The sequence below is a fragment of the Spea bombifrons genome, chromosome 9 (assembly GCF_027358695.1).
Source record: "Spea bombifrons isolate aSpeBom1 chromosome 9, aSpeBom1.2.pri, whole genome shotgun sequence".
NCBI lineage: Eukaryota > Metazoa > Chordata > Amphibia > Anura > Pelobatidae > Spea > Spea bombifrons.
In genome coordinates this window covers 33,509,702-33,537,201 of record NC_071095.1, presented here as the reverse complement: position 1 = coordinate 33,537,201, position 27,500 = coordinate 33,509,702, and the positions used below count along the sequence as shown (strand labels likewise).

At 43.9% G+C, this 27,500-nt stretch overlaps 1 protein-coding gene across 8 annotated transcripts in view; it reads right to left on the bottom strand.

Moving 5' to 3' along the window:
• GPHN (gephyrin) overlaps positions 1 to 27,500 on the bottom strand; it is a 330,342-nt gene that overhangs the window by 283,208 nt on the left and 19,634 nt on the right. For all 8 annotated transcript variants that reach the window (XM_053474851.1, XM_053474852.1, XM_053474856.1 and 5 more), the window contains exons 3-4: positions 11,271 to 11,328; positions 9,522 to 9,614 (exon numbers count right to left, since the gene is read on the bottom strand). In XM_053474851.1, the coding sequence (XP_053330826.1) occupies positions 9,522 to 9,614; positions 11,271 to 11,328 (151 nt within the window). The remainder of the gene's footprint in view (positions 1 to 9,521; positions 9,615 to 11,270; positions 11,329 to 27,500) is intronic.

Genomic DNA, 27,500 nt, shown 5'->3' with positions numbered 1-27,500 from the left:
GAAAGCTGTTTCATTTTAAACTGCCTGATCGCGAGATCGGGCATTCCCTTCCGGGTTGTGTCATTGCTGACGTAACCCTGCAGGGCATATCCTGTCCTCCGATGAGGCACAGACACTGCGATCTCTATGCACGTGTGTAAGGACCTGCATAGAGATAACAGTGTGATCGGTGCAGGGGGGTCACGGGGAGGAGAGTGAGAAACCATGTCTCTCACCCTCCTCCCGTGTTGAAACAGAAAAAAGAAGAAAAAAAAAACGGTTATTTTAAAAAAAAAATCATTAAAATAATATAAACAATAATTAAAAAAAAAAAAAGACCTCTAACCATATTTTTAAAAACAAATATTTATAAAAAATACAAAAAAAATATAATATATGAAAAAGATAATAAAAAAAATCCCTTACATCCCATTGCCTTAACACAACATCTACCCAGTATATCCCTCCAGGCCCCGTTCACAATCCCTAAACCTGTTAAGCCATAAGCATAAAAATTCTAAAAAAATGTACACCTTCTAGTTTGTTTCCTATAAGTGCTGGGAAAGTATGGAAAATCTATTTAAATTAGGTATTTCTGAAATCAGGACACCCGAATTGATAAACCCGGAGGGGATTTTCCATCACTTTACCTATTTTTGCGAGGATTCAGAGGTAAAAAAAAAATAAATAAAAAAATAAAAAATGTTTTTTTTTTCAATTTTAGCTAGTTTTTACTAAATTTCTCATTCTAAATTTTAAGCTAATCATCCAACTATGGTATCAAAAGAAAGCTCTCTCTCTCTCCTTGAAAAAACAATATATAGTTTTCTTGTGAATAGTGTACCTATGTAAAGAGAATAATCGCTGAACCGACATAGCGCAAAAATAGCAAAATTGCTCCAGGACTTGAGGTACCGAAAACCCCTGGGATTGAAGGGGTTAAAGCTGAAAGAGGCTGTTGTAGGCAACTGATTTTTAATTTAAAGGAGATTAAAAAGGTTTTAGATTTAAAAAGGTAAACAAATGATTATTTAATGCCCAGGTAAAGCACTTAGAGCAAGGGGAGACGTCCACTTGCTCCTTTGTTAACCAAATATCTCAAAAGCGAGACCTAATTTTAGAGATGCCTGCTCTCCTGGTTCCTGTTTGCCTGGCTCACTCTGCCATCCGGGGGTCCTCCTCATCCAATCGTTACACCCCCAGAGCAGCAGGGGACCTGGATCCTCTCTGACAGCCAGTGGGTGTCTGTTTAATGCGTGCACACAACCTCCGCTACTGCCCCCACTTCTGCTGGGGCTTCTATTATGGAGCACCATGGATCATATAAGCTCCAACGAAAGTGACAGCTAGCGTTAGTGGCATATAGGGGGATATTAGGCATATCTGCAGGGGGGCAGAGAGGCATATATGGGGGTATAAGGAATATCAAGGGGCAGAGTGGCATATAGGGGTATAAGCCATATCAGGGGGTTAGACTGGCAAGCCTGTGGTAAGATGGGCATAACTGGGGGGCAGGTTGGCAAATAAAAGGAAATACAACAAGAAATGCATTCTTCGCATAGCTTTTATTATATATGAAGAATAGTTTATATCCAAAAAACATAATGAAAATACTTGATAAATAGATTCTACTATTTGTCCTGAGTTTTAAAAAACCCTATGTTTTTATGGGCTTTTTTTTGCTTTTGTCTGCAAGTTATTGGGCAATAAGCACAAGTACAAATATGTGTTCAGCAACTTCTTTTGATTACAGTGATACCACCCATACATGGGTTTGTCTGGTGGAGGCTAAAAGGCCACATTTGGGAAGTGAGCTTTTTTTTCCCCATTTTGGTCAGTCTGTGCCTATGCCCTATCTTTGAACCTGGCCACTCCAATTTACCACATTAAAGCATTCATTTTTTAAAAAAATTAGATACCCCTTGGGTATTTTAAATGCTTTTATTTTAACTCTTTCCATGTCAAGATTTATGGGAAGATACAGCGCTAATTTGGTTTTTTTTTCTACATTTTGCTGGAACTGGATGGTTCCTCTGATGGTAACATCACTGTATAATAATTTATTGTTACCATTTTTATTTTTTAAATATTTTACTAATGTCTAGGGCTGCAACTAACGATTATTTTAATAATCGATTAGTTGGCCGATTATTTTTTCGATTAATCGGATAAAAAAAAAACAATATGCAAATTTTTCGTTTATTTAAAATTTAATGAACTGGATGTTAAAAAACAACTTAAAATGCACAGTAACATTCTTATTTTGTTATGATGTAATAAAAAAAACCCAATATTTTCAAAGTACAAGAACCCAAACACAATATTTAGAAAACTAGTTTTAATACCTAAACCACTCACTTTGCCCCTTGCCCCGGCACGTTGCCCCCGGCCCTGCACCCACACCCCCACTCTGCCCTGCACCCAGCACCCTGCACCCACACTCACACCCTGCCCTGCACCCAGTCTCCCACTCTGCCCTGCACCCAGTCTCGCACCCAGCCCTGCACCCACACTCTGCCCTGCACCCACACCCTCACCCCCACCCTGCACCCAGTCTCCCACTCTGCCCTGCACCCCCACCCCCACTCTGCCCTGCACCCAGCCCTGCACCCCCACCCTGCCCCCCCACCCCCACTCTGCCCTGCACCCAGTCTCCCACTCTGCCCTGCACCCAGCCCTGCACCCCCACCCCCACTCTGCCCTGCACCCAGCCCTGCCCCCCCACCCTGCCCTGCCCCCACACTCTGCCCTGCACCCCCACCCTGCACCCAGTCTCCCACTCTGCCCTGTACCCAGCCCTGCACCCCCACTCTGCCCTGCACCCCCACCCCCACTCTGCCCTGCACCCACACTCTGCCCTGCACCCACACCCACACTCTGCCCTGCACCCAGTCACCCAGTCTCCCACTCTGCCCTGCACCCAGCCCAGCACCCACACTCTGACCTGCACCCACAACCTCATCCTGCCCTGCACCCACACTCTGCCCTGCACCCACACTCTGCCCTGCACCCACACCCTGACCTGCACCCACACCCCCACCCTGCCCTGCACCCAGTCTCCAACTCTGCCCTGCACCCTGCCCTGCACCCAGTCTCCCACTCTGCCCTGCACCCACACTCTGCCCTGCATCACCCCCACCCTGCACCCACACTCTGACCCGACCCTGCCCTGCACCCACACCCCCACCCCCACCCTGCACCCACACTAACACCCAGCCCTGCACCCAGTCACCCAGTCTGACATTCACACATAGAGAATCACTTACCTCAGCTATGGACTCGTTCCACTTTCAAGCTTCAAGAAGTTGAAAACTTTATTCACACGCGGACAAACATCCTTTTCTTAATTGAAGCTCAAAGAAGGCGGAGACAGCAGAGCGCGTAGCAGAAGCCGGGAAACGCTCGCGGAGGTAAGTAAAAGGAGCCGAGTGCTCCAACAACGAATCGATCACTCGATTAATAGATAACGGAAATCGTCGACAACGATTTCCGTTATCGATTATTATCGATTCGTTGTTTCAGCCCTACTAATGTCACACTCTCCCCAGGCTGTGGAGCTGCATGTCTTTTGTTTCCCTGTCTTGCTATGGTCCATTTCTGTATTTCCGTATGTTCTGTCCTGAATCTCTGATTCCTTGATTCCAGTCTTGCTCTTTGCTTCAGCTCCTGTTTTTATAAGGTGTCCTGTGATTTCTGAGTATTCTTGTCATGTGTTGCCTGGTTAGTCTTGTTAGCTCTGTGCTTTGTTGTCCTGTCTTGAATCCCCAGTAGAGGGGTGTCCTGTCTTGAATCCCCGGTAGAGGGGTGTCCTGTTCTGTTCATGTTGGGTCTTGAGTATTCCTTGTCTTGTTCACTGTAATATGTATGTCTTGTCATGTTTCTTGCTTGGTCTCCCTGTCCCTTGCTTGTTATGTTTCTGCTATATACTCTGCTTAGCTTCCCTACTTCCAGCCTGCAGAATCCCGCACATGTTTCCAGTGCTGTGTCTCATGCCTGCAGGATATCTTCAAGTTCTGCTCTGTTCTGTCATCATCCGCTGCTATGTCAGGGCACTGGTATGTGGCTGCACTATCCTAGATGGCCACCGGGATAGAACTGTCGCCCTGCACCAGGCCCTATCCAACTGCGCTACTGCACTGTAACTTCTGAACACAATCTTTGGGCGCTCTGGGTCATTACAGTCGTCTGTATGGACCCGGTACATGACATATGGCCACAGGCAAAAGGGCGGGAGTTCGCGGAGTGGAGACTGCAGCACATGCAGCTAGTCCACTGTGTTCCTATTCCCCTGCCATGTAGAGGACCTGCACCTTGACCAGGGAATCCGTACGTGGTGATTGCAGGCAGCAAAGCGGTAGTGTTGGTCGCTCTTTAAGGTGGCTACGAGAAGTTCCCCCAGGCAATGACAGAGTTCCATCGCTATAGATTACCGCAACCAGTCAAGTGGTGGAGAGTACCTTCACTCGTCCCAGAAAATCTGCTAGACAGAGCTTCCTCATTTCCCTGTCAGATATGCTGATTCCTGTCTTGGAGGTAGTTGGTCTGCTAAGCAGTAGGCTGGTCGTTGAAGGACTCCGTTTGCAGAGTCTCCAGACTCCTGAGTATGCTGGTTCCTGGGTTGACTTGTTTCCTCAGTTCTCAAAGAGCGGGCCTTCCTTCTGTTGATGTTCCTGTTCGCGTCCGGAGGCCGCTCATTCGGAGGGGGGATACTGTCATGCTCTACCCAGGCTGCGGATCTGCATTTGTTTTGTTTCCCTGTCTTGCTGTGGTCCATTTCTGGATTTCCATATGTTCTGTCCTGAATCTCTGATTCCATGATTCCAGTCTTGCTCTTTGCTTCAGCTCCTATTTCCTTTATAAGGTGTGCCCCACCCGTGTGTTCTGTTTGTCTCAGTCTGCAGTATAAAGGTGTGTCCTTCTTGGTTTTGTGTATTGCTTCAATGTTCAGTTTATTAGTACTTTCATATGCAGGGTTTAGCGTTAGGACCCACCGTCATTGGAGTACTTTGGCGTAATGGTGGGCTAAGCATACTATGGCCATAAGATGTGACGGAATCTCCAATTGTTATCTTGTAGTCCTAGGCTAGTCCTGTGGTTTCTGTGTGTTCTTGTCATGTGTTGCCTGGTTAGTCTTGTTAGCTCTGTGCTTTATTGTCCTGTCTTGAATCCCCAGTAGTGGGGTGCCCTGTCCATGTCCTTTACAGGACTGAAGATTGTATTCCACAATGTAAAGGACCTACTTTCCCCACAGAAACATCGGATGGCAATCCAACACCATATTAGATCAAGAGCTGATATTATCCTTCCACAGGAGACCCACTTCCGTAAATCAAGTATCCCTAAATTCTGGGACCCAAAGTTTCCTACACATTTCCACTCTGCAGCGTCAGATAAGCACAATGGTGTATCCATTCTCATACATAAACGACTACATTTTCGAGCCCTTCACTCAATTTCCGTTCCCGAGGGTAGATTACTTCGGTTGGACAGACTGATCAATGACCAACCAGTTACGATAGTAAATGTATACGCAACCCCCCCGACTGCACAGTTTTTCAATGAGCTTCTTACAGCTCCGCCAGGTGGCCTTTTCCTTGGAGGGGACTTTAACTCGGTGATGGATCCGTATATGGACAGAACTCTCTCATTAGCCCAAACCTGTCCGGAAATTCTTTTTTAAACCTCTACAGTTTGGACTTGGACTGTTTGATGCTTGGCGACTTCTTCATCCCTCCGGTAGGCAGATCAAAAAGAGGTCAAAAAAGGCGTGTGGGGGAAAAATACACACAAAAAAATACTACTGCAAACTTTGAAAGAATTCTGGTGGTAAAATGTGTGCATGCAAAGAGTTAAAATACCAGCATTTAAAATACCCTGGGGTGTCTAGTTTTCAAAAATATATGATTTGATGGGGTAAATTGCATGGGCCGGCTTCAAATATACCCAAAATGGCACATGGGGGGAAGAATTACCAGATTTGGAAAAAATGTCTTTGAAATGGCAAAACGCTACCTGTACTTATTGTCCCATAATGTGTAGAAAAAAAGCAAAAAAAACATAAAAACATTGGGTATTTCTAAACTCAGGACAAATAGTAGAATCTATTTAGCAGGTTTTTTTATTACCTTTTATAGATGAGTAAAAGATTTTTCAACTAAAAGTTAGAAACAGCCATTTTTTTTCTAAATTTTTCACCATATTTTATACTTTTTTTAATAGTAAATAATATGATACAATCAAAACAATGTCATCTAAAGAAAGCCCTTCATGTCCTGAAAAAAAACAATATATAATGTGTGTGGGTTCAGTAAACGGGAAAGAAGAAAATTACAGCTAAACACGAGCAGAGCAGAAATGTTAAAACGGCCATTGTCACGAAGGGTACAAAACGTTAAATCAGCCTTTGTCACGAAGGGGTTAATATATAGAAACGAATTTCACTTGTTGTTGGAAAGATGGAGAACTATTTCATTTGTTGTTGTTGGGAAGATGGAGGAGTGTATTGCAGGCTTTGAGGCCTTTTTGCAATAGTTTGCTGGTTTACATGGGCTTCAGTTGGTGGGAAGATGGAGGTGTCACTGGTGTCAATTTTGTAGGTGGCAAGCTCTTGAGCAGAAAAGTTCGAAGGTGAGGGAGTTGCTGTGGACAGAGAAGGGTGTTTAGGGTTATGAGAAAGATTAATTAAATAAAATAGGTTTGTTTGGAGAGATGGAGAGAGAGAGTGAAGTCTAAAGGTGAATGAGACTTCCTTAACCGGTGCAAGGCGGTACATGAACACTTTTGGAGGAGATGGGTCTGTGTGGAATGCAATGGCTGAGGTGGATGGCGCACAGTTACAGGAGCAACCAAATCTAGGACTGAGTGTTACTGTAACTGAGGTTTCGTTAGGTGTTTGGTGGTTTCTTGGGTAGAGGAGGTGTGGGAGGCACGTCACAGTTAAGTGCCACATACCAGGAGCTGTAAATTCATGCCTAAAAACGTGTGTGGGAAAAATCCACACACAAAAAAATACTACTGGAAACTTTGACAAAAGGCTAGTGGTAAAATATGTGCATTGAAAGAGTTAAAATACCAGCATTTCAATTACCCTGGGGTGTCTTTTTTCAAAAATATATAATATATGACTTGATGGGGTAAATTCAAGTGGCTGGCTTCAAATATGTCCCAAATAGGACATGAGGCAGACTTTTTAACATGTCAAAATTCCAAGTTGAAAAACTGAGTTGCGCTTGTCTCAAATGTGCTAAACAACCCGACAAACACATAGATGGGTGATATCACTGTACTCAGGAGATGTTACTCAACACATATTGAAGTGTTTGACAGTGACGTACACCAGGAGCTGTAAATTCATATTTGACCCAAATAGGCTAAGCAATGGGCTACTTGTACTTATTGCCCTATAACAGGGGTGTCCAACATGCGGCCCGCCTGACCTCGAGGTGTGGCCTGCGTGAGATCTGCAGCCAGGGCAACCTCCCTGGCAAGGGACCTGCGTATGTGGGGGGGGGCATGGCACAGGGTGGCTGTAAGTGTGGTGCAAACCCCATACTGCTGGCAGCATCAATACGCAAGGGGGGCAAGCTAGGTTTCAGCATGTACTGGCTGTCATGCCAACAGCAATCACACTCCTATCATGCACAGGCATACCCAGGTTCCAACATGCCACAGTGCCAACGGAGCTCCGGTGCAGCGACATCCCTCCTTAGCTCTACAATGCTGGTTCTGTCTGGTGCTGAAATGGTGTCCTGGCAGGAGGAAGCAACATTTGGCGCGAGTACCCAGTTGGGGTACTGTCCCATCACACAGGGGTTAAGGGATTAAAGTTGTTTTGTTATTTTCAATTCTACCACCCTCCTCATCTCTACTTAGACGCACCTTTATTTACTGTGCCATTTACAGAGAATCAGCTTCTTTTTTGGTACTCTTTGGTTATTTTTCATGTAAGTAAAAACATTCAACAATAATCTTAAAGACCTTTGATGATCGAATTAATACTCTCAATACCTTAGATTGTGCTAGGAAGTTGTTTTCTTAAAACTAGGGCAAAGTTTTCATTTATTTAAATTAACTTATAATTTACATCAAGATGAGTCATTTACACTGTTTTCTCTTTATCACAATATCATTTCTCTATCCGCCTTATTTTACTGACATAATAATTAATTATTATTAATATTCATGTAAACTATTTTTTCATATTTATATTTTCTTTTATTTGCCAACCTGCCCCAAGTTATGCACATCTCACTCCCAGCTTGCCACTCTACCCCAGGAATGCCTTATACCCTCCAATATGCCACCCTGCCCCCATATACGCCTTATACCCTCCTATATGCCACTCTGTCCCCTGATATGCCTTTTACCCCTGATATGTCTTATAGCCCCCTATATGCCACTCTGTTCCCTAATTTTCCTTATAGCCCCCTATATGCCACTGTGCCCCCTGATATGCCTTATACCCCCCATATGCCACAATGCCCCTGATATGTCTTTTACCCCCTATATGCCACTGAGATGCCACTGTGCCCCCTGATATGCTTTATACCCCCGATATGCCACTGTGTCCCCCTGATGTGCCTTATACCCCCTATTTGCCACTGTGCCCCCGAATATGCCCTATAGCCCCTTTATACTACTGTGCCCCCCTGATATGCCTTATACCTCCCTGATATAAGAAAAACTGACACCGCTAAAACAGGTATAAAAATATATGCTTTAATAAATATAGATAATACACAATACAGTATAAATATATATAAATATATGGACAATGCAAACAACCAAATATTACAGCAATCAAAAAATAAAAAACACAAATTAAAGAATGCACGTAATTAATAGATCCCGAAAAAATTCTACCTGCCCCACCAGGGGTTAATACATCAACAGAGGAAACACAGGGCAAATAAGCATAAAAATAAAGATAATACTCCAGGCTTAGCTTACCCAGTGGTGCTTATTTGTCCCGTTTCTCTTCTGTTGATTTAACCCCTGGTGGGGCAGGTTGAAGTGAAGGGAAGTAGCGGAGGTTGCGCACATCGCACTTAAATCAAAATCCACTGCAGGGGAGCTGGATCCTCTCTGGCAGCCAGTGGGGGTCTGTGCGATGTGCGCAGACAGCCTCCGCTTCTCCCCTCCACTTCCGTTGGGGCTTCCATGATGGAAGCCGCACCGGAAGGTCACGTGATGCCGGGTTCAGTACTACAAGCCCCAGTGAGAGTGGAGGGGAGAAGCGGAGGATGTCTGCGCGTTTTCAACAGACCCTCACTGGGTGGCAGAGAGGATCCAGGTCCCCTGCAGTGCTGCGGGGGTTCTGGATTCTAGTGTTATAATCAGATTTCTATTTGAGGCAGGATTATAGAAGGAGGGGAGTTTTTCAGAGCATTTTCTCTGAAAAAGCTAATTTTATAAATCGATAAAAATCTATTCAACTAATAGATAATGAAAATCGTTTTTATCGATTCGTTGTTGCAGCCCTACTTAAAACTAATTTTAAAAGTATCATGGTTATTATGTAAATGTGACGAACAAATGCTCACCTCCGGTGTTACATCTCTTGGAGCAAATCCAGTTCCTCCTGTAGTAAGAATTAAGTTGAGTTCTTTTTCATCACACCAGTCTATCAGTGATTCCTGGCAAAAAAAATAATGTCACCTCAGGTAAGGAAAAAAAAAATCTAAATAATGCAACCACCACAATTTTCATTTATTTAACTGATTAAGAAAGAAAAAAAAAGCATACGGCCGAACTCATAACTTGTTTAGATGGAGGGCCAGGAAATGGTCTACGAATGCCAACAAAGCATAAACACTATTAGATTAAAGGAAAAGTGTGGGGAGTTTTTTTTCCTCCACATCCCCATGATCATGCCCCCCCTCTCTCTCAATACTTCAGAATTAATTAATTTTTTTAGATATTATCTTAAGGCTGTTTCACATTTTTTACAGATACCTACCAAACAAGCTCCAAAATTTCCCTGGCTATGGGTTCTTATTCTTATTCTAGATCTATGAAGAAGTAAGTAGAAGTGTAGAAGGGTGTTGCAGTGGATGTAATCTACTTGTATTTTGCCAAATAGATTACATTGCGGGAGTGGGCGGGACTGGACAAAAAAAATCAGCTGGAGCGGGATTAAAAAAGCACAGGGCTCTAGTCCAAAGTATTTTTTCAAGATGGACAAAACAGAAGTGGCGTTCCTCGGGTTCTGTCCTGGGACCAATTTTATGCAACATATTTATAAATGACCTTGCAACAGGCGTTGAAAGTCATGTTTCCGTGTTTGCAGATTACACTAAACTCTGTAAAGTAATACAATGTGAGCAGGATATTTACTGCAGAGGGATTTACATAGACTGGGGGACTGGGCACACAAATGGCAGATGAAATTTAGATAAATGCAAAGTTATGCACTTCAGGGTAAGGAATGCACAAGCAACTTACACCCTAAATGGTAGTGAATTAGGGATAGGATAGATGTTTGTCGGGGTGGATTGATATATGTATAGAAATAGATATTTTAAATCGGATATCTCACAAACCCGGTATCAAAATCATGAGTGGTGGCAGACTGAGGGGATACAGGCAGGATTTGGGGGTTAAGGGGGTTAGCAAATCCAGAGGCCTGGTGCTATTAACCCCTTCATGCCCATGCCCTCCACACAGTCACAGCTTGGAAAGTAGTCCTGACCGTGACAGTGGTTGCTTGGTGCCCTGAAGGGAAAGTCAGACGCAATGGAAGTCTGGTTGGCATATAATCCTGTTTACAGCCATGCTCCCACATCACAGTTTGGCCAATAGCCCTGTCTGTGACACTACCCCCTACACCAGAACAGCATTCAGTCTTTATTTCAAGATATTCTAAGAGTCCTTAACAGCAATTCTGCACCTAATCCCCTGATAGAACCTGCTGAAAGGAATTTCTATCCATTCTGAGACATTCTGTATAATCTCCTTTTATGGATATATACACGCACACAATATAAGTATATTGAGTGCGTGCTGTAAAATGAACATCCTTAACATAACAGAGCTCCATTGAGGGGAAAAATACTGTTGGAAAGTAGAAAGCAGATACATTACACAGTACAACAAGAATAACAATGGCAAGGAAAGCAGCTAGGATGTAAGGAAAAAAGAATGTTCGGTGATCAAAGCACTGAACGTGCATCTGTTAATGAATAAACATTTTCAGAGTTTCTGATGCAACCAATCAGTATGTAAAAAAACACTGCAAATGCAATTTTCTTTTTATTTTTATATTTCGTTTTGATTTGAGAATTATACAATACCTTAATATCTTCCATTTCATCTGGCACAATTTTATACGCAGATATAGTCCCGCCCAATCTAAAATTGGAGACATAAATCTTTTATAAAAAATACTGTAAGGGAAAAAAATTACACAAATAACTTTTTTATTAACTATGAAAACAATGTATAAAGTAATTTCACCAACTGTTCACATAATACATATATTTAACCTCTTATTTATGGAGGGTGTGTTATGCTCCCAAAAATAGTTTGCAGCATTTTTTTACTCAATTTCCTTTACCATGATTCTCCTTTTTAATTTTTAGTGAACGCACACAAATTATATATTATTTTTTCAAGGACAGAGGAAGCTTTCTTTTGAAACCATTTTTAGATGTATAGTGTCATACCGACTTATGTAATACATACATGGACTTGCTACCTTGCAGAGATGGTATGGCCAGCTTCAGCATGAGAGGGGTTAATTTGATTGTATAGGCATGTGGTGCCAAAAGGTCTTACAACATGAATTTCTCTTTTGAAGCTGGGACTCCAACCAGGGCCCTCTGCAAGGAGTGAAATGATATAGATGAGGTGCCCCTAAGTCTAGCTTCAATGTAAACTGGCTGAGTAATCCACCATATGCCTGGATCCCATCATAGATAGTGGATTCTTTTTCATGTGCTAAGTGACTGGTAGCACTCAGGAAAACATTTCTTCCAGGGTCATATCCAAAACATACATCAATAATAACCCATAGATTCAATGAGAATTTTAATCAGAACTCATCTTGTGCATATTCAGAATGGGGAAAGCACACCATACAAAAAGAATACAAATATGGCTAGTGCAACTTAAGCCGCTTGGAAGAAGTTGCGAAGTTCATGGTATTAAGTCATAAGTAGCAAGTGCAACATTTCTATGGATTTCATAATTTACAAGAAGCAACAATTACTATATCTCTGTGGCGAACACAGGAGAGAGAACACAATCAAAATTCACTATTGGGACTGGTATAGTTCCTCAACACAAATGGGAGGTCATTAATGGTTCCTGTAGGTACACCTTCCCTCTGGTTATACCACTTTTGGTCCGACTTGGAAACTACGAGATGAACTGAAAAAGTATAAATTTAATGATAGGAAATTGGTCAGTGTGCTTACTAGGGGGCAAGATCTAATTTTAAGTACGTAGTTATCTTTGCTTGCCAGAGCACACAGACAAACCATTACTTTACCCTCCAAGTGAGTAGTTAGGTTAGGTTTTCTGTTAATTTCTTCTTTTCATTTTTTTATCTCTTTGGTGTAAATACCGTATTTGCTTGATTATTAGATGACCCCCATAATGAATATTAATTTAGGAAAAAAAGAAAAAGCCTGAATATAAGACTACCCTATAAATAAAAAGTTTTACTAGTAAATATTAATTCACATATAAACTACCGTATTTGCTCTATTATAAGACGGCCCTGAGTATAAGACGACCCCCCAAAATCTGAATATTAATTTAGGAAAAAAAGAAAAAGCCTGAATATAAGACGACCCTATAAGAAAAAAGTTTTACCAGTAAATGTTAATTAATGTAAACTATGTGAACAATTGTTTGTTAATAAAAACTATGATTGAGAAAAATATTTTGTTTTTATTTCCTTTTTTCACAACCTGCCCCCCCAGTTATGCACATCTGCCCCCAGGCTTGCCACTCTGCCCCAGAAATGCTTTATACCCCCCTATATGCCACTGTGCCCCATGATATGCCTTTTAACCCTCTATATGCCACTGTGCCCCATGATATGCCTTTTGACCCCATATGTGCCACTCTGCCTCCAGAATTGCCTTATACCCCTATAAGCCACTCTGGCATTTAAGGGGTTAAAAGGCATATTATGGGGCAGAGTGCATTTCAGGAGGCAGAGTGGCGGAAAGAGGAAAGAGTGGCATTAAGGGGGTTAAAAGGCATTTCACAGAGCACTCTGCCTCCAGAAATGCCTTATGCCCTCCGTTTAACACTCCCTCCCCCTCCCTCTGCAGCGGAAGTTGTCTACGCGAATCGCGTAGAGCTCTACACGCTGCCCGGACTAAGGACCGGGGACTCAGAAGCACCGGTAAGTTGGGGGGGGGATAACACAGGAGGATCCAGGTCCCCTGCATCGCTGCGGGGGATCTGGATCTTAGTCTCATAGTCAGACCTATTTGAGGTCTGATTATAAGACGACCCCGATTATAAGACAAGGGGTATTTTTCAGAGCATTTGCATTGGCAAGTAAAAAGAAAATAAAAACAAGAAATGCATTTTTTCCAATAGTGTCACCCCCTGTTCCCACTCTGTTACCCACGAGTGTGTCACCCGTGTGCCTGCTTCCCAGTGTACCACCCCTGATCCCCTAGGAAAAATATAAAATTCAACAAATGTCATTTTTTCAGATTCATGGGCTGCAAAACTCAGGAGTGTTGAGGTAGAATCCATTTCGCCTAGAAAGCAGGTTTCATAGTCTTTGTGACAGTTTATTGTTATGTCATTGCAAAGTCTTCTTAATTTTGGATTCAAGAAAAGAAGCAAACAAGATGCGGCGACTGTGTCTCAAAGCCATAGCACCTGCAAGAGTAGAAGCCCAAATCCTACTGCTGTATTAAAAGACAAAAAGTATGATACAGAGAAGAGAAAGATTATTTAAACCTCAATGGAACGATTCCTGGCCTTGGCTTGTTTTGAAGGAGAGCCAGAGGGAAGAAAAGATGCACTGTTAAATTTGCCTAAAATACCGTAGCAAGGTAGGAAACTCTTTGTAAGTGACCGTGATAAGTTTTTCATTGAACCAATCAAAGCTCATAAAACAAGCAAGGCTCACGTGGCATGCTGTTCGTGGTTCAAACAAGAAAATAAAGTCTGAGACATCCACATGTACAGTGTCACGGAGCTGGTTAGTCCGAGCGACTACCTCCGCTGTCTTGTGCTCCCTTAGCATGGGACAACACACTTTCCCCGGTTCCCCAGTCACTAGCCGAGACTCAGTGTAGGGTAAAACCAAACGAAGACTGATTTATTTCTCACACACAGGACTGGATATATCCAACAAAACACACATTAACATAAAACAAGATATTGGGACACAAACCGCCCCCTTAATCTGCCTCCCAGAGACAACAGGGGCAGTAACGAGATTAACAATACAATAGGGGGGAGACTGATTTATACAACATTAAACTGAAAGAATGGTGGTCACTCCCTGGTTGCAGATCCTGGCTGTCTGCTGGAGATAATCCCCTCAGCCAGTGATGAGATGATACTGCTGGGGGTAGCCACAGAAGCCTTTACAAACCCAGGGCCCATAGTCAATAGGGAGGAGGCTGGCAGTCAGGCTTCTCCAGCGGTCCCAGTGATGGTGGCTTCCGTCACATACAGCAACTAGCAGTGCCAGTTCTGCAGTTCAATCAGCATTATTGTTAAAGCGCTACAGAATCTAAAGGAGGTAGAAAGGAAGAGACTATTTTCTTTAACAATGCATACTTAGTTGCAAAACAGGGGAAGCCTCTTTCAGACACGGATATGTTGTGCCGAGCAATGATAAAGGCTGGTGAGGATTTAGGGAAAAACTACACTAAAACTACACTAATCGTGAAAAACTCATGAAACGTGAAGCAGAAATAATTTGATGGGACATCAAAAGAAATTGTCAGAAAGTCAAGATTTATCTATTTTGTTGCAGATGACAGCACAGATTTGAACAGGAAACCGTGCTGGTGAGGGTTGTCAATAAAGGGAAACCTTATACAGCATTTGTAGCCCTTGTGTGCTGGATGCCTCCGTTAAAGGTCTAAAAACCTATCCCTGGATATGAAACATCTGAGGTCTCCAGAACAGCCTGGTCCGACATTTACCTTTGTAAATTTTGATGGCGTCGCTGTTATGATGGGTTCAAAAGGTGGTGAAGCCGCACAAAGAACATTCCTTTTCTGCTGCCTGTACACTGTGTAGCACACAAGCTTCAACTAGGGATTCTAGATTCTAGATTCTTTGTTTTGTTTTTCGTCACTTGAAATTTTATTGAATTGTATTAGATAATAAGAACATGGACAAAAACAAGAGAAAAAGAGCAGTACATAGCTCATCTGACATCATCCCAGATCTTGACAACATGGTAAAGAATGAATAAACAAAACAAGGTCCAATATTTCTGGATAATGTTGCAGAATTGTAAAAACTTAAAGTCCTTATTGGGAAGGGAGTAGTCAGTCCTCAAGCCTTGAAAAGACCGAACGTGATCTTGTGAAATAAGGTGGCCTATCAACTGTATACCAGCTTGCATCCAGGAGCCAAGCCAGGGTAGGAGAGAGCGCAGAAACGTGATGGGGGCATGTTTAATGTGGATGGGAAACCAAGGAGTGATCTGTATTTATCCCATAGGATCAACGACAGTTTTATGTTAGGTAAAAGACTAGGGAAGGTTGGGCGGACATTACAGATGGACCGATTACAGGAGCCAGAGAAGATCCCATAAAACCAAAGGACATCCAAAAATATTGTCAAGATCAACCCACGCCACCTGTGCAGAGTCTGAAAATAGTTGAAGAGTCTGTGCAAGGGTAGCTACAAGGTAATATTTCTTAATATCAGGAACCCCCAGGCCACCTAACTTCCTGGGGCGCTGTAAAAGCCGAATCGAGAGCCATGCTTTTTTATTAGCCCAAATTAAGGTAGATACTATCGACTGAACTTCCCGTAGGAAGGTAGGTATACAGGTACGGGCAGTGTTTGAAACAAATAAAGCAATTTTGGTAGATAATTCATTTTGAAGGGGACAATTCTACCTGTCCATGACAATTCTAACTTAGACCATCTCTGGAGATCTCTTTTAATAGCCTGCCAAATGTATTGGTAATTCACTTTAGCAAGAGTGTGGATAGATTTAGTGAGTCTTATTCCTAAATACGAGAGGTAATCAGACCTCCAGTCATACAGGAATGCTTTTGATAATTGCCCGTGGGAATTCCCGGCAAGGGAGATTGTTAAAGCACATCGTGCAGACGTGCCGGCAGCGGAGGTCGTTAACGCCGGTGAACGTCTGCATGATGCGCTTGGACAATCTCCCGTGCCGGCGGAAGAATGGGTCCGAAGTTTTCTTGCTAAGAGAGTGTCCGCTTTATTACCCTTGGAGTAATAAGCCTGATGAAGCCGCCCCGAGGCCAACTCAGTTTGTTGAAGTTTTTTTTTTGTTTTTTTTCCATCCTTTATTGCTTGCAGTTCAGCATGTGTTGCAGGAGACCAAGAGGATTTGTCCGTGAGCTCAAAACTCAAAACTTATCAGTGAGGGTAGACAGTGAGTGCATCCTTTTCTTTTTATGCTGAGAGGCAACCTTTATAAAGCGACCTCAAATTACCGCTTTGTGGGCCAGAGTGTTCTAGGCAGCAGATCCGGCATCGAGCTCAACAAAAAAAATTGTTTCAAAGGAGTCCACAATTTCAGCACAGGTGGGGGGGCCCGTGAAGTAAACTTTCATTCAATCTCCAGGTTGGCGGAGGAAGATCTATGCCATTATATGTGATAGAAATCCAAACTGGCGCATGGTGGGACCATGATATATTGCCAATGGAGGCTGAGCGGACAGACTGTAAGGTCAACTTATCTTCTAGAATGTGATCAATTAGAGAGTAACTACAATTGGGATTTGAATAAAATGTAAAGTCTCTTCCAAGAGGGTGCAAAACTCTCCAGGCATCATATACTCTACATCGATGTAGAAGGTATTGAAATTGGTTACATTGCTCCGTAAGTGCCTTCAGATATCTAGATATCCTTGTAGCAGAGGAATCCAACTTCGGCAGAGGGGTAAGGTTAAAATCTCCACCAATAATCGTACTCCCCACTTGGACCTTTTTACGTTTGAGGAAGATCTTCTCCAAAAAAGCAATTGATTGACATTGGATGCATATAAATTAAGATCTGCTGTAAGATCGGCAGCCAGGGTAACCAATCTTACGCGGGCCGCACCTCGAGCCCTGCTACAACAAGAGCCCTGCTACTTACCTGTGGGAGGGTCTTTTGTACTGCATAGAGGAAGCGGAACCCAGCAGAGTTCACATGACATCACATGACTCTGCTCCAGTCTTGCTTCCCCTGTGCAGTACCAGAGAACGCAGAGGGAGGCCGCGCCCCCTCCTGAAGTCTGTGAGCGGCATCGAGGAGCTGCAGTGCAGGTAAGGGGGTGGAGAGGGTGTTTGAATGAGAATGCGTGACTGAGGGAATGAATCTGTGAATGAATATATGAACGAATGTGAGTGTGTCATAGCATGGATGTTTAAGTGCTGGAACCTAGGCACGATGGGACTGTGATTGATGTTAGCAATCACACTCCTATCATGCCAAGTCAGCCAGTACATGCTGAAACCTAGCTAGCTGCCCCCCTTGTGTATGGATGCTGCCAGGAGTATGGGGTCTGCACATCACTTACAGCCTTACCAGCATGTACTGGCTGACTTGGCATGATAGGAGTGTGACTGCTAACAGCAGTCACAACAAGCACAGTCCCATCATGCCTAGGTACCAGCATGTACTGGTTGCCTGGGTATGATAGGAGTGTGATTGCTGTTAGCAATCACACTCCTATCATGCCAAGTCATATTGCTAATTTTTTTTGTCCAATTGTGGTGTGTTACCCTACTTTTATTAAAAATGTAAGTTTTTATTATTATTTTTAAAGGTGGGGGGTCATTTTCGGTTTTGGCTAAGTGAACCGTTAATGTTTTGGTCCAGAATTTTCAAAATAAATAGAACTATTTCATTTTTAATTATTCTGAATTTGTAATCTAAAACTTTCTAGGCCCAGAAATCGGTGAGAGGAAAAGTAAAGGTTTTGTGTCATTTGCTTTATTTTAATCTGTATATTTTATTAAAGGCCATATTTTCTCACAGTGAAAAATGAGTGCGGCCCTCGCACGAATACAATTCTGATGAAGTGGCCCACTGCAGAAAAATCTTGGACACCCCTGGCTTAGAGCGAAGTTGAAAGTGAACATTTTTATGAATAAGCAGAGCCACCCCAGCTGTCTTACTGTCTGACATAGCATGATATGTTTAGGGCTGCAACAACTAATCGATAAAATCGATTATCGATCATGAAAATCATTGCCAATGAATTTCATTATCGATTAGTTGAATCGATTTTTATTGATTATAAAATTAGGGTTTTTTTCCAGAGCTCTGAAAAATACCCCTCATTATATAATGTTACAGTGACTCATAGCAGCAGCTCCTACTTACCAGTCCCTCCCTGTAATCACTGTGACAACTGGGCCCGCCCCTTCCTTCTCCCAGAACCACACGGCTGTGACACTCATCTAACTAAGTATGAAATTAATATTTGGGCTGCTGAACGTTAAGGGAGGTGGGGGTTAATTTAGAGGCAGTTATGGTTAATGGGGTGTTTAGGGTTAATTTATGGGCAGCTGTGGTTAATGGGGTGTTTAGGGTCAAATTGGGGCAGTTGTGGTTAATGGTGTGTTTAGGGTTAATTTAGGGGCTGTTATGGTTAATGGGGTGTTTAGGGTTCATTTAGGGGCAGTTGTGGTTGATGGGGTATTTAGGGTTAATTTAGGGGTAGTTATGGTTAATGGGGTGTTTAGGGTTAATTTAGGGGCCGTTATGGTTAATGGGGTATTTAGGGTTAATTTAGGGGTAGTTATGGTTAATGGGATGTTTAGGGTTAATTTAATTAATTTAATAAAGTTAACTTAAAGTGCAGTTAGAGGTAAAGGGGGACAAACTAAAGGGAATCTAAATCCTGGGGACAGTGAAGATTATTTTTAAAAGTATGGTGTCAGTGTGATGCGAACGGGTCTGTGACTATGAGGGGACTATGAGATATCTGAGGGGTATACAGCATATCTGGGGAGGACGGAGTGACATATCTGGGGGTATAAGGCATATCTGGGGCTACAGTGGGGGTAGAGTGGCGTGGCATATGTGGTGGTAGAGTGGCGTGGCATATGTGGGGGTAGAGTGGCGTGGCATGTCGGGGAGGCAGCATGGCAAGCTCAAATGTGCATAAATTGGGGGGGGGCTGGTTGGGAATTAAAGACAAGAAATGCATTTTATCAAAGTTTTTTTATTCTGCTGTTTGTATTTAACATTTGTTTATTAAATTATTTTAAATAAATGAAAAATTTACATTCATTTTTTTTATCCGATTAAACGATTAATCGAAAAAATAATCGGCCAACTAATCGATTATGAAAATAGTTTTCAGCCAGTGTGTCTCTTGTACCATCACTTTATCTGCCCTATCTCTCCTAGATTTAAGCTCACGAAAGAACATCAGTAGTTTAGGGGGAGTGTTAAGGCCTTTGGCATTAATAGTCAGGGCTGTGAGACTCATTATGGGGAGAGGAAAGACAAAAAATGCACATAGTACCAACTAGAAAGCGCAAACAATGTGTAAATATGTGCGTGTGTAAATGTGTATGCCACATGTGCCCAGGGATGAGAGACACAAAAGAAAGGGGGAAAATGTATGTATAACTGTGTCCAGCAGAAAGAACTGGAGAGGACACTGAATATCAAAATGAGTCAGAAAGTGTGTATATATATGTGGGCCACAAGTGCCCAAAGAGGAGGGACTACTTCGGCAGAGAGATATACTAGTAGAACTCCCAAGTGTGAATAGCAGTAAATGTAGGGCTGCAACAACTAACTGCTAAAATTGATAATGTTAAAATCAAATATATTACCATATTTGCTCGATTATAAGACAAGGATTTTTTCAGAGCAAATGCTCTGAAAAATACCCCTCGTCTTATAATCGAGGCCATCTTCTAATCAGACCTCAAAAAAATATCCGCTGGGGCCAGGCTGCTTACCGGTGCTTTGGTCGCGAGTAGCAAAGTGTCACATAATTCTGCCTCCCCCTCCTTCCTCTGGGGGCGGGGCCAGAGACGTTGCTCGCACAGCCAGGCCCCTGCAGAAGTCTTCGAGTGAGAGATCTGCAGTTCAGGTGATTAATGGAATGAATGAGTATTTAAATGTTTGTGAATGAGTGTGTGTGTGTGTGATAGCATGGATGTGTAAGGGGGGTGGTGGTGGTAGCATGGCATAGGGAGGCTGTACTCACACTCCTATCATCCCCAGGTTCCAGCATGTAGTGGCTGCCTTGGCTTGATAGGAGTGGGATTGCTGTTAGCACCTCCAGAAATGCATTTTAACCCCCTATATGCCACTCTGGCATATAGGGGGTTAAAAGGCATATCATGGGCAGAGTGGCATATAGGAGGGTATAAGACATTTCTGGAGGCAGAGTGGCATATAGAGGGTTAAAAGGCACATCATGGGGCAGAATGGCAAATAGGGGGTATAAGGCATTTCTGGGGCAGAGTGGCAACCTTGGGGGCAGATGTGCATAACTGGGGGGGCAGGTTGGCAAATAAAAAAATATATATTTTTCTCAATCATAGCTTTTATTAAATATGATTTTTTTTTTACATGAATTAATATTTACTAGTAGAGCTGAAACAACGAATCGATAAAATCGATAATAATCGATAACGGAAATCATCGATAACGATTTCCGTTATCGATTAATCGAGTGATCAATTCGTTGTTGGAGCACTCGGCTCCTTTTACTTACCTCCGCGAGCGTTCCCCGCTTCTGCTACACGCTCTGCAGTCTCCGCCTTCTTTTAGCTACGTGACGGATGTGACGCGTTCCGGAGGTAAGTATTCTTCATGTCTATGTGCACGGATCGCACAGAGCCACTCGCACAGAGCGAATCGCTCTGTGCGAATGGCTCCATTCGCACAGAGCGGTTCGCTCTGTGCGAGTGGCTCCATTCGCACAGAGCGGTTCGCTCTGTGCGAGTGGCTCCATTCGCACAGAGCGGTTCGCTCTGTGCGAGTGGCTCCATTCGCACAGAGCGGTTCGCTCTGTGCGAGTGGCTCCATTCGCACAGAGCGGTTCGCTCTGTGCGAGTGGCTCCATTCGCACAGAGCGGTTCGTGAGTGTGGGTGCAGGGCAGAGTGGGGGTGGGGGTGCAGGGCAGAGTGGGGGTGGGGGTGCAGGGCAGAGTGGGGGTGGGGGGTGCAGGGCAGGAGACTGGGTGCAGGGCAGAGTGGGGGTGGGGATGCAGGGTGTGAGTGTGGGTGCAGAGCAGAGTGGGAGACTGGGTGCAGGGCAGAGTGGGGGTGGGGATGCAGGGCAGGGTGTGAGTGTGGGTGCAGGGCAGAGTGGGTGCAGGGCAGAGTGTGAGTGTGGGGGCAGGGCTGGGTGCAGGGCAGAGTTAGAGACTGGGTGCAGGGGCACAGTGCAAAGTGCTGGGTGCAAAGTGCCAGTGCTGGGTGCAAAGTGCCAGGGCTGGGTGCAAAGTGCCAGGGCTGGGTGCAAAGTGCTGGTGCAAAGTGCTGAATGCTGGGTGCAAAGTGCTGGATGCAAAGTGCCAGGGCTGGGGCAAAGTGCTGGGTGCAAAGTGCTGGGTGCAAAGTGCCAGGGCTGGGTGCAAAGTGCTGGGTGCAAAGTGCTGGGTGCAAAGTGCTGGGGCAAAGTTTCTTGAACAGTAATAGTCCACCTCTTTTCAGAATGTTTGGGGTTATTTTGTTTCATAAATATTGTGTTTGGGTTCTTGTACTTTGAAAATATTGTTTTTTATTACATCATAACAAAATAAGAATGTTAATGTAAATTTTAAGTTGTTTTTTAACATCCAGTTCATTAAATTCTTTTAAATAAACGAAAAATTTGCATATTGTTTTTTTTTATCCGATTAATCGATTAATCGAAAAAATAATCGGCCGATTAATCGATTATTAAAATAATCGTTAGTTGCAGCCCTATTTACTAGTAAAACTTTTTCCTATAGGGTAGTCTTATATTCAGGCTTTTTGTTTTTATCCTAAATTAATATTTAGATTTTGGGGGGTCATCTTATAATCAAGATCATATTATAATCGAGCAAATACGGTAATTTTCATAAAACTTCCCATTCTGTTATGTGAGGGGGTGGGAACGCCTCTGGCACTGTTGAGGAGATAGTACAATGACCCTCCTACAACTTCTCAAAGCTGAGCCATGCAATCTTCTGGCTTGTAGATGATTTTAGTGGAGGGATTCACGTGGATGCATAGTTTTACTGGGAAACTCCATTTGTAGAGGAATTTCTTTGCCTGCAGTAATTTGGTAATGTGACAACATGCTTTTTTGTGATGGCAAGCGCAGAGATTAAGAGAAATAAAAAGCTGATCTTTCTTTTGAAAGATTTTTGCTTTGTTAGGTAGATTTCAACAGAGCTTATTTTACATCATGAAACTGAGCTGGCACTACAATGCTTAGCAGGAGAGACTATTACTAGATCTTGACTAGAACCAAAGTATGCAGGGAATGCAGTACAGACAGGGTATCTATAGTTAGGCCGAACATTCGTACCTCAGCAAAAACAAAGCACTGTCCAATGCGAAGGGGCATATAGTAAAAGCATCCTAGAGGCACAACATAAAAAGCTTATTGGAGAGTGATATTGTATGTGTGCAACTTCATGCGTATCCGTAAAAGTACACTGAATTAGGCAATCTTAAATACAGGGATTGAGAAGATATTGAGGCCAGGGATTGTGAGCTGAGGGATTGTGAGCTGAGGGGCGCATGCTCAGATGCAATACTCATTAAAAAAAAATGTCAAATATAAACAGAGACATATAGGCGTTATCCCCCCGTAGTGCATCATGTGAAGTGTAGACGAAAGTCTCCGTGTCTGTGTAACTCTGCACCTTCCAGGTGCAGCTCCTAAACCCACAATAACGCTGAATCAGATAATTAAAGGGGGAGGGGCCTAATGCCATAACACCAGATGTCACATAAGCATTAAGTTCCAGGCACGCGCCCGCAGGTGCCAAAGCAATAGTGCCAAATAAGATGACCACATTATGTGTTCCGGGAACATAGATACGTGAGAAACATGAAACAGAAGATCCTGTTCGAGGAACCAACTATGATCGCTTCCTATGCTCTGTTTTAACCAGCTGCCATCTTGATTGATCGGTTCGGCGGTGGACATTTTTTTTAGCCATGATCCATGGCTAGTCTCAGTTGTGAGGCTTCTGTGGATGCTGCAATGCAGGTATTTAAAAGCAGCCCGTACATCTACAGGTTTTGTAACAAATACTGTATTTGCCCGAATATAGGCAGAATTCCCCCCCCCACTTTAAGTCTTTAAAGTGGGGGTGAGGCCTACATTCGGGGTTTAGCACAGGAATGCGGAATTCGACATGTAGTTCCAGGCGCCGGGCAGTGTTAGCATACAGATCCCCCGCAGCGCTGCAGGAGACCTGAATCCTACTCTCCGATACGCTGAGACAGCCTCCCCTGCCAGCACTTTCCACGGGGGGAGGGACGGCACGGCAGATTGTCTAAGTACATCGCACAGATGTTTACGCGCATCGCCGCAGCCGGTGAATAACCTCCGCTAGCGCCACGTCTGCTCGATGTGCTTTAACAATATCGAGCAATATTTGCTCGATTATAAGACAAGGATTTTTTCAGAGCAAATGCTCTGAAAAATACCCCTCGTCTTATAATCGAGGCCATCTTCTAATCAGACCTCAAAAAAATATCCGCTGGGGCCAGGCTGCTTACCGGTGCTTTGGTCGCGAGTAGCAAAGTGTCACATAATTCTGCCTCCCCCTCCTTCCTCTGGGGGCGGGGCCAGAGACGTTGCTCGCACAGCCAGGCCCCTGCAGAAGTCTTCGAGTGAGAGATCTGCAGTTCAGGTGATTAATGGAATGAATGAGTATTTAAATGTTTGTGAATGAGTGTGTGTGTGTGTGATAGCATGGATGTGTAAGGGGGGTGGTGGTGGTAGCATGGCATAGGGAGGCTGTACTCACACTCCTATCATCCCCAGGTTCCAGCATGTAGTGGCTGCCTTGGCTTGATAGGAGTGGGATTGCTGTTAGCACCTCCAGAAATGCATTTTAACCCCCTATATGCCACTCTGGCATATAGGGGGTTAAAAGGCATATCATGGGCAGAGTGGCATATAGGAGGGTATAAGACATTTCTGGAGGCAGAGTGGCATATAGAGGGTTAAAAGGCACATCATGGGGCAGAATGGCAAATAGGGGGTATAAGGCATTTCTGGGGCAGAGTGGCAACCTTGGGGGCAGATGTGCATAACTGGGGGGGCAGGTTGGCAAATAAAAAAATATATATTTTTCTCAATCATAGCTTTTATTAAATATGATTTTTTTTTTACATGAATTAATATTTACTAGTAGAGCTGAAACAACGAATCGATAAAATCGATAATAATCGATAACGGAAATCATCGATAACGATTTCCGTTATCGATTAATCGAGTGATCAATTCGTTGTTGGAGCACTCGGCTCCTTTTACTTACCTCCGCGAGCGTTCCCCGCTTCTGCTACACGCTCTGCAGTCTCCGCCTTCTTTTAGCTACGTGACGGATGTGACGCGTTCCGGAGGTAAGTATTCTTCATGTCTATGTGCACGGATCGCACAGAGCCACTCGCACAGAGCGAATCGCTCTGTGCGAATGGCTCCATTCGCACAGAGCGGTTCGCTCTGTGCGAGTGGCTCCATTCGCACAGAGCGGTTCGCTCTGTGCGAGTGGCTCCATTCGCACAGAGCGGTTCGCTCTGTGCGAGTGGCTCCATTCGCACAGAGCGGTTCGCTCTGTGCGAGTGGCTCCATTCGCACAGAGCGGTTCGCTCTGTGCGAGTGGCTCCATTCGCACAGAGCGGTTCGTGAGTGTGGGTGCAGGGCAGAGTGGGGGTGGGGGTGCAGGGCAGAGTGGGGGTGGGGGTGCAGGGCAGAGTGGGGGTGGGGGGTGCAGGGCAGGAGACTGGGTGCAGGGCAGAGTGGGGGTGGGGATGCAGGGTGTGAGTGTGGGTGCAGAGCAGAGTGGGAGACTGGGTGCAGGGCAGAGTGGGGGTGGGGATGCAGGGCAGGGTGTGAGTGTGGGTGCAGGGCAGAGTGGGTGCAGGGCAGAGTGTGAGTGTGGGGGCAGGGCTGGGTGCAGGGCAGAGTTAGAGACTGGGTGCAGGGGCACAGTGCAAAGTGCTGGGTGCAAAGTGCCAGTGCTGGGTGCAAAGTGCCAGGGCTGGGTGCAAAGTGCCAGGGCTGGGTGCAAAGTGCTGGTGCAAAGTGCTGAATGCTGGGTGCAAAGTGCTGGATGCAAAGTGCCAGGGCTGGGGCAAAGTGCTGGGTGCAAAGTGCTGGGTGCAAAGTGCCAGGGCTGGGTGCAAAGTGCTGGGTGCAAAGTGCTGGGTGCAAAGTGCTGGGGCAAAGTTTCTTGAACAGTAATAGTCCACCTCTTTTCAGAATGTTTGGGGTTATTTTGTTTCATAAATATTGTGTTTGGGTTCTTGTACTTTGAAAATATTGTTTTTTATTACATCATAACAAAATAAGAATGTTAATGTAAATTTTAAGTTGTTTTTTAACATCCAGTTCATTAAATTCTTTTAAATAAACGAAAAATTTGCATATTGTTTTTTTTTATCCGATTAATCGATTAATCGAAAAAATAATCGGCCGATTAATCGATTATTAAAATAATCGTTAGTTGCAGCCCTATTTACTAGTAAAACTTTTTCCTATAGGGTAGTCTTATATTCAGGCTTTTTGTTTTTATCCTAAATTAATATTTAGATTTTGGGGGGTCATCTTATAATCAAGATCATATTATAATCGAGCAAATACGGTAATTTTCATAAAACTTCCCATTCTGTTATGTGAGGGGGTGGGAACGCCTCTGGCACTGTTGAGGAGATAGTACAATGACCCTCCTACAACTTCTCAAAGCTGAGCCATGCAATCTTCTGGCTTGTAGATGATTTTAGTGGAGGGATTCACGTGGATGCATAGTTTTACTGGGAAACTCCATTTGTAGAGGAATTTCTTTGCCTGCAGTAATTTGGTAATGTGACAACATGCTTTTTTGTGATGGCAAGCGCAGAGATTAAGAGAAATAAAAAGCTGATCTTTCTTTTGAAAGATTTTTGCTTTGTTAGGTAGATTTCAACAGAGCTTATTTTACATCATGAAACTGAGCTGGCACTACAATGCTTAGCAGGAGAGACTATTACTAGATCTTGACTAGAACCAAAGTATGCAGGGAATGCAGTACAGACAGGGTATCTATAGTTAGGCCGAACATTCGTACCTCAGCAAAAACAAAGCACTGTCCAATGCGAAGGGGCATATAGTAAAAGCATCCTAGAGGCACAACATAAAAAGCTTATTGGAGAGTGATATTGTATGTGTGCAACTTCATGCGTATCCGTAAAAGTACACTGAATTAGGCAATCTTAAATACAGGGATTGAGAAGATATTGAGGCCAGGGATTGTGAGCTGAGGGATTGTGAGCTGAGGGGCGCATGCTCAGATGCAATACTCATTAAAAAAAAATGTCAAATATAAACAGAGACATATAGGCGTTATCCCCCCGTAGTGCATCATGTGAAGTGTAGACGAAAGTCTCCGTGTCTGTGTAACTCTGCACCTTCCAGGTGCAGCTCCTAAACCCACAATAACGCTGAATCAGATAATTAAAGGGGGAGGGGCCTAATGCCATAACACCAGATGTCACATAAGCATTAAGTTCCAGGCACGCGCCCGCAGGTGCCAAAGCAATAGTGCCAAATAAGATGACCACATTATGTGTTCCGGGAACATAGATACGTGAGAAACATGAAACAGAAGATCCTGTTCGAGGAACCAACTATGATCGCTTCCTATGCTCTGTTTTAACCAGCTGCCATCTTGATTGATCGGTTCGGCGGTGGACATTTTTTTTAGCCATGATCCATGGCTAGTCTCAGTTGTGAGGCTTCTGTGGATGCTGCAATGCAGGTATTTAAAAGCAGCCCGTACATCTACAGGTTTTGTAACAAATACTGTATTTGCCCGAATATAGGCAGAATTCCCCCCCCCACTTTAAGTCTTTAAAGTGGGGGTGAGGCCTACATTCGGGGTTTAGCACAGGAATGCGGAATTCGACATGTAGTTCCAGGCGCCGGGCAGTGTTAGCATACAGATCCCCCGCAGCGCTGCAGGAGACCTGAATCCTACTCTCCGATACGCTGAGACAGCCTCCCCTGCCAGCACTTTCCACGGGGGGAGGGACGGCACGGCAGATTGTCTAAGTACATCGCACAGATGTTTACGCGCATCGCCGCAGCCGGTGAATAACCTCCGCTAGCGCCACGTCTGCTCGATGTGCTTTAACAATATCCCTTGGCAGGACTTCCCACAGGGGGGAGTGCGGC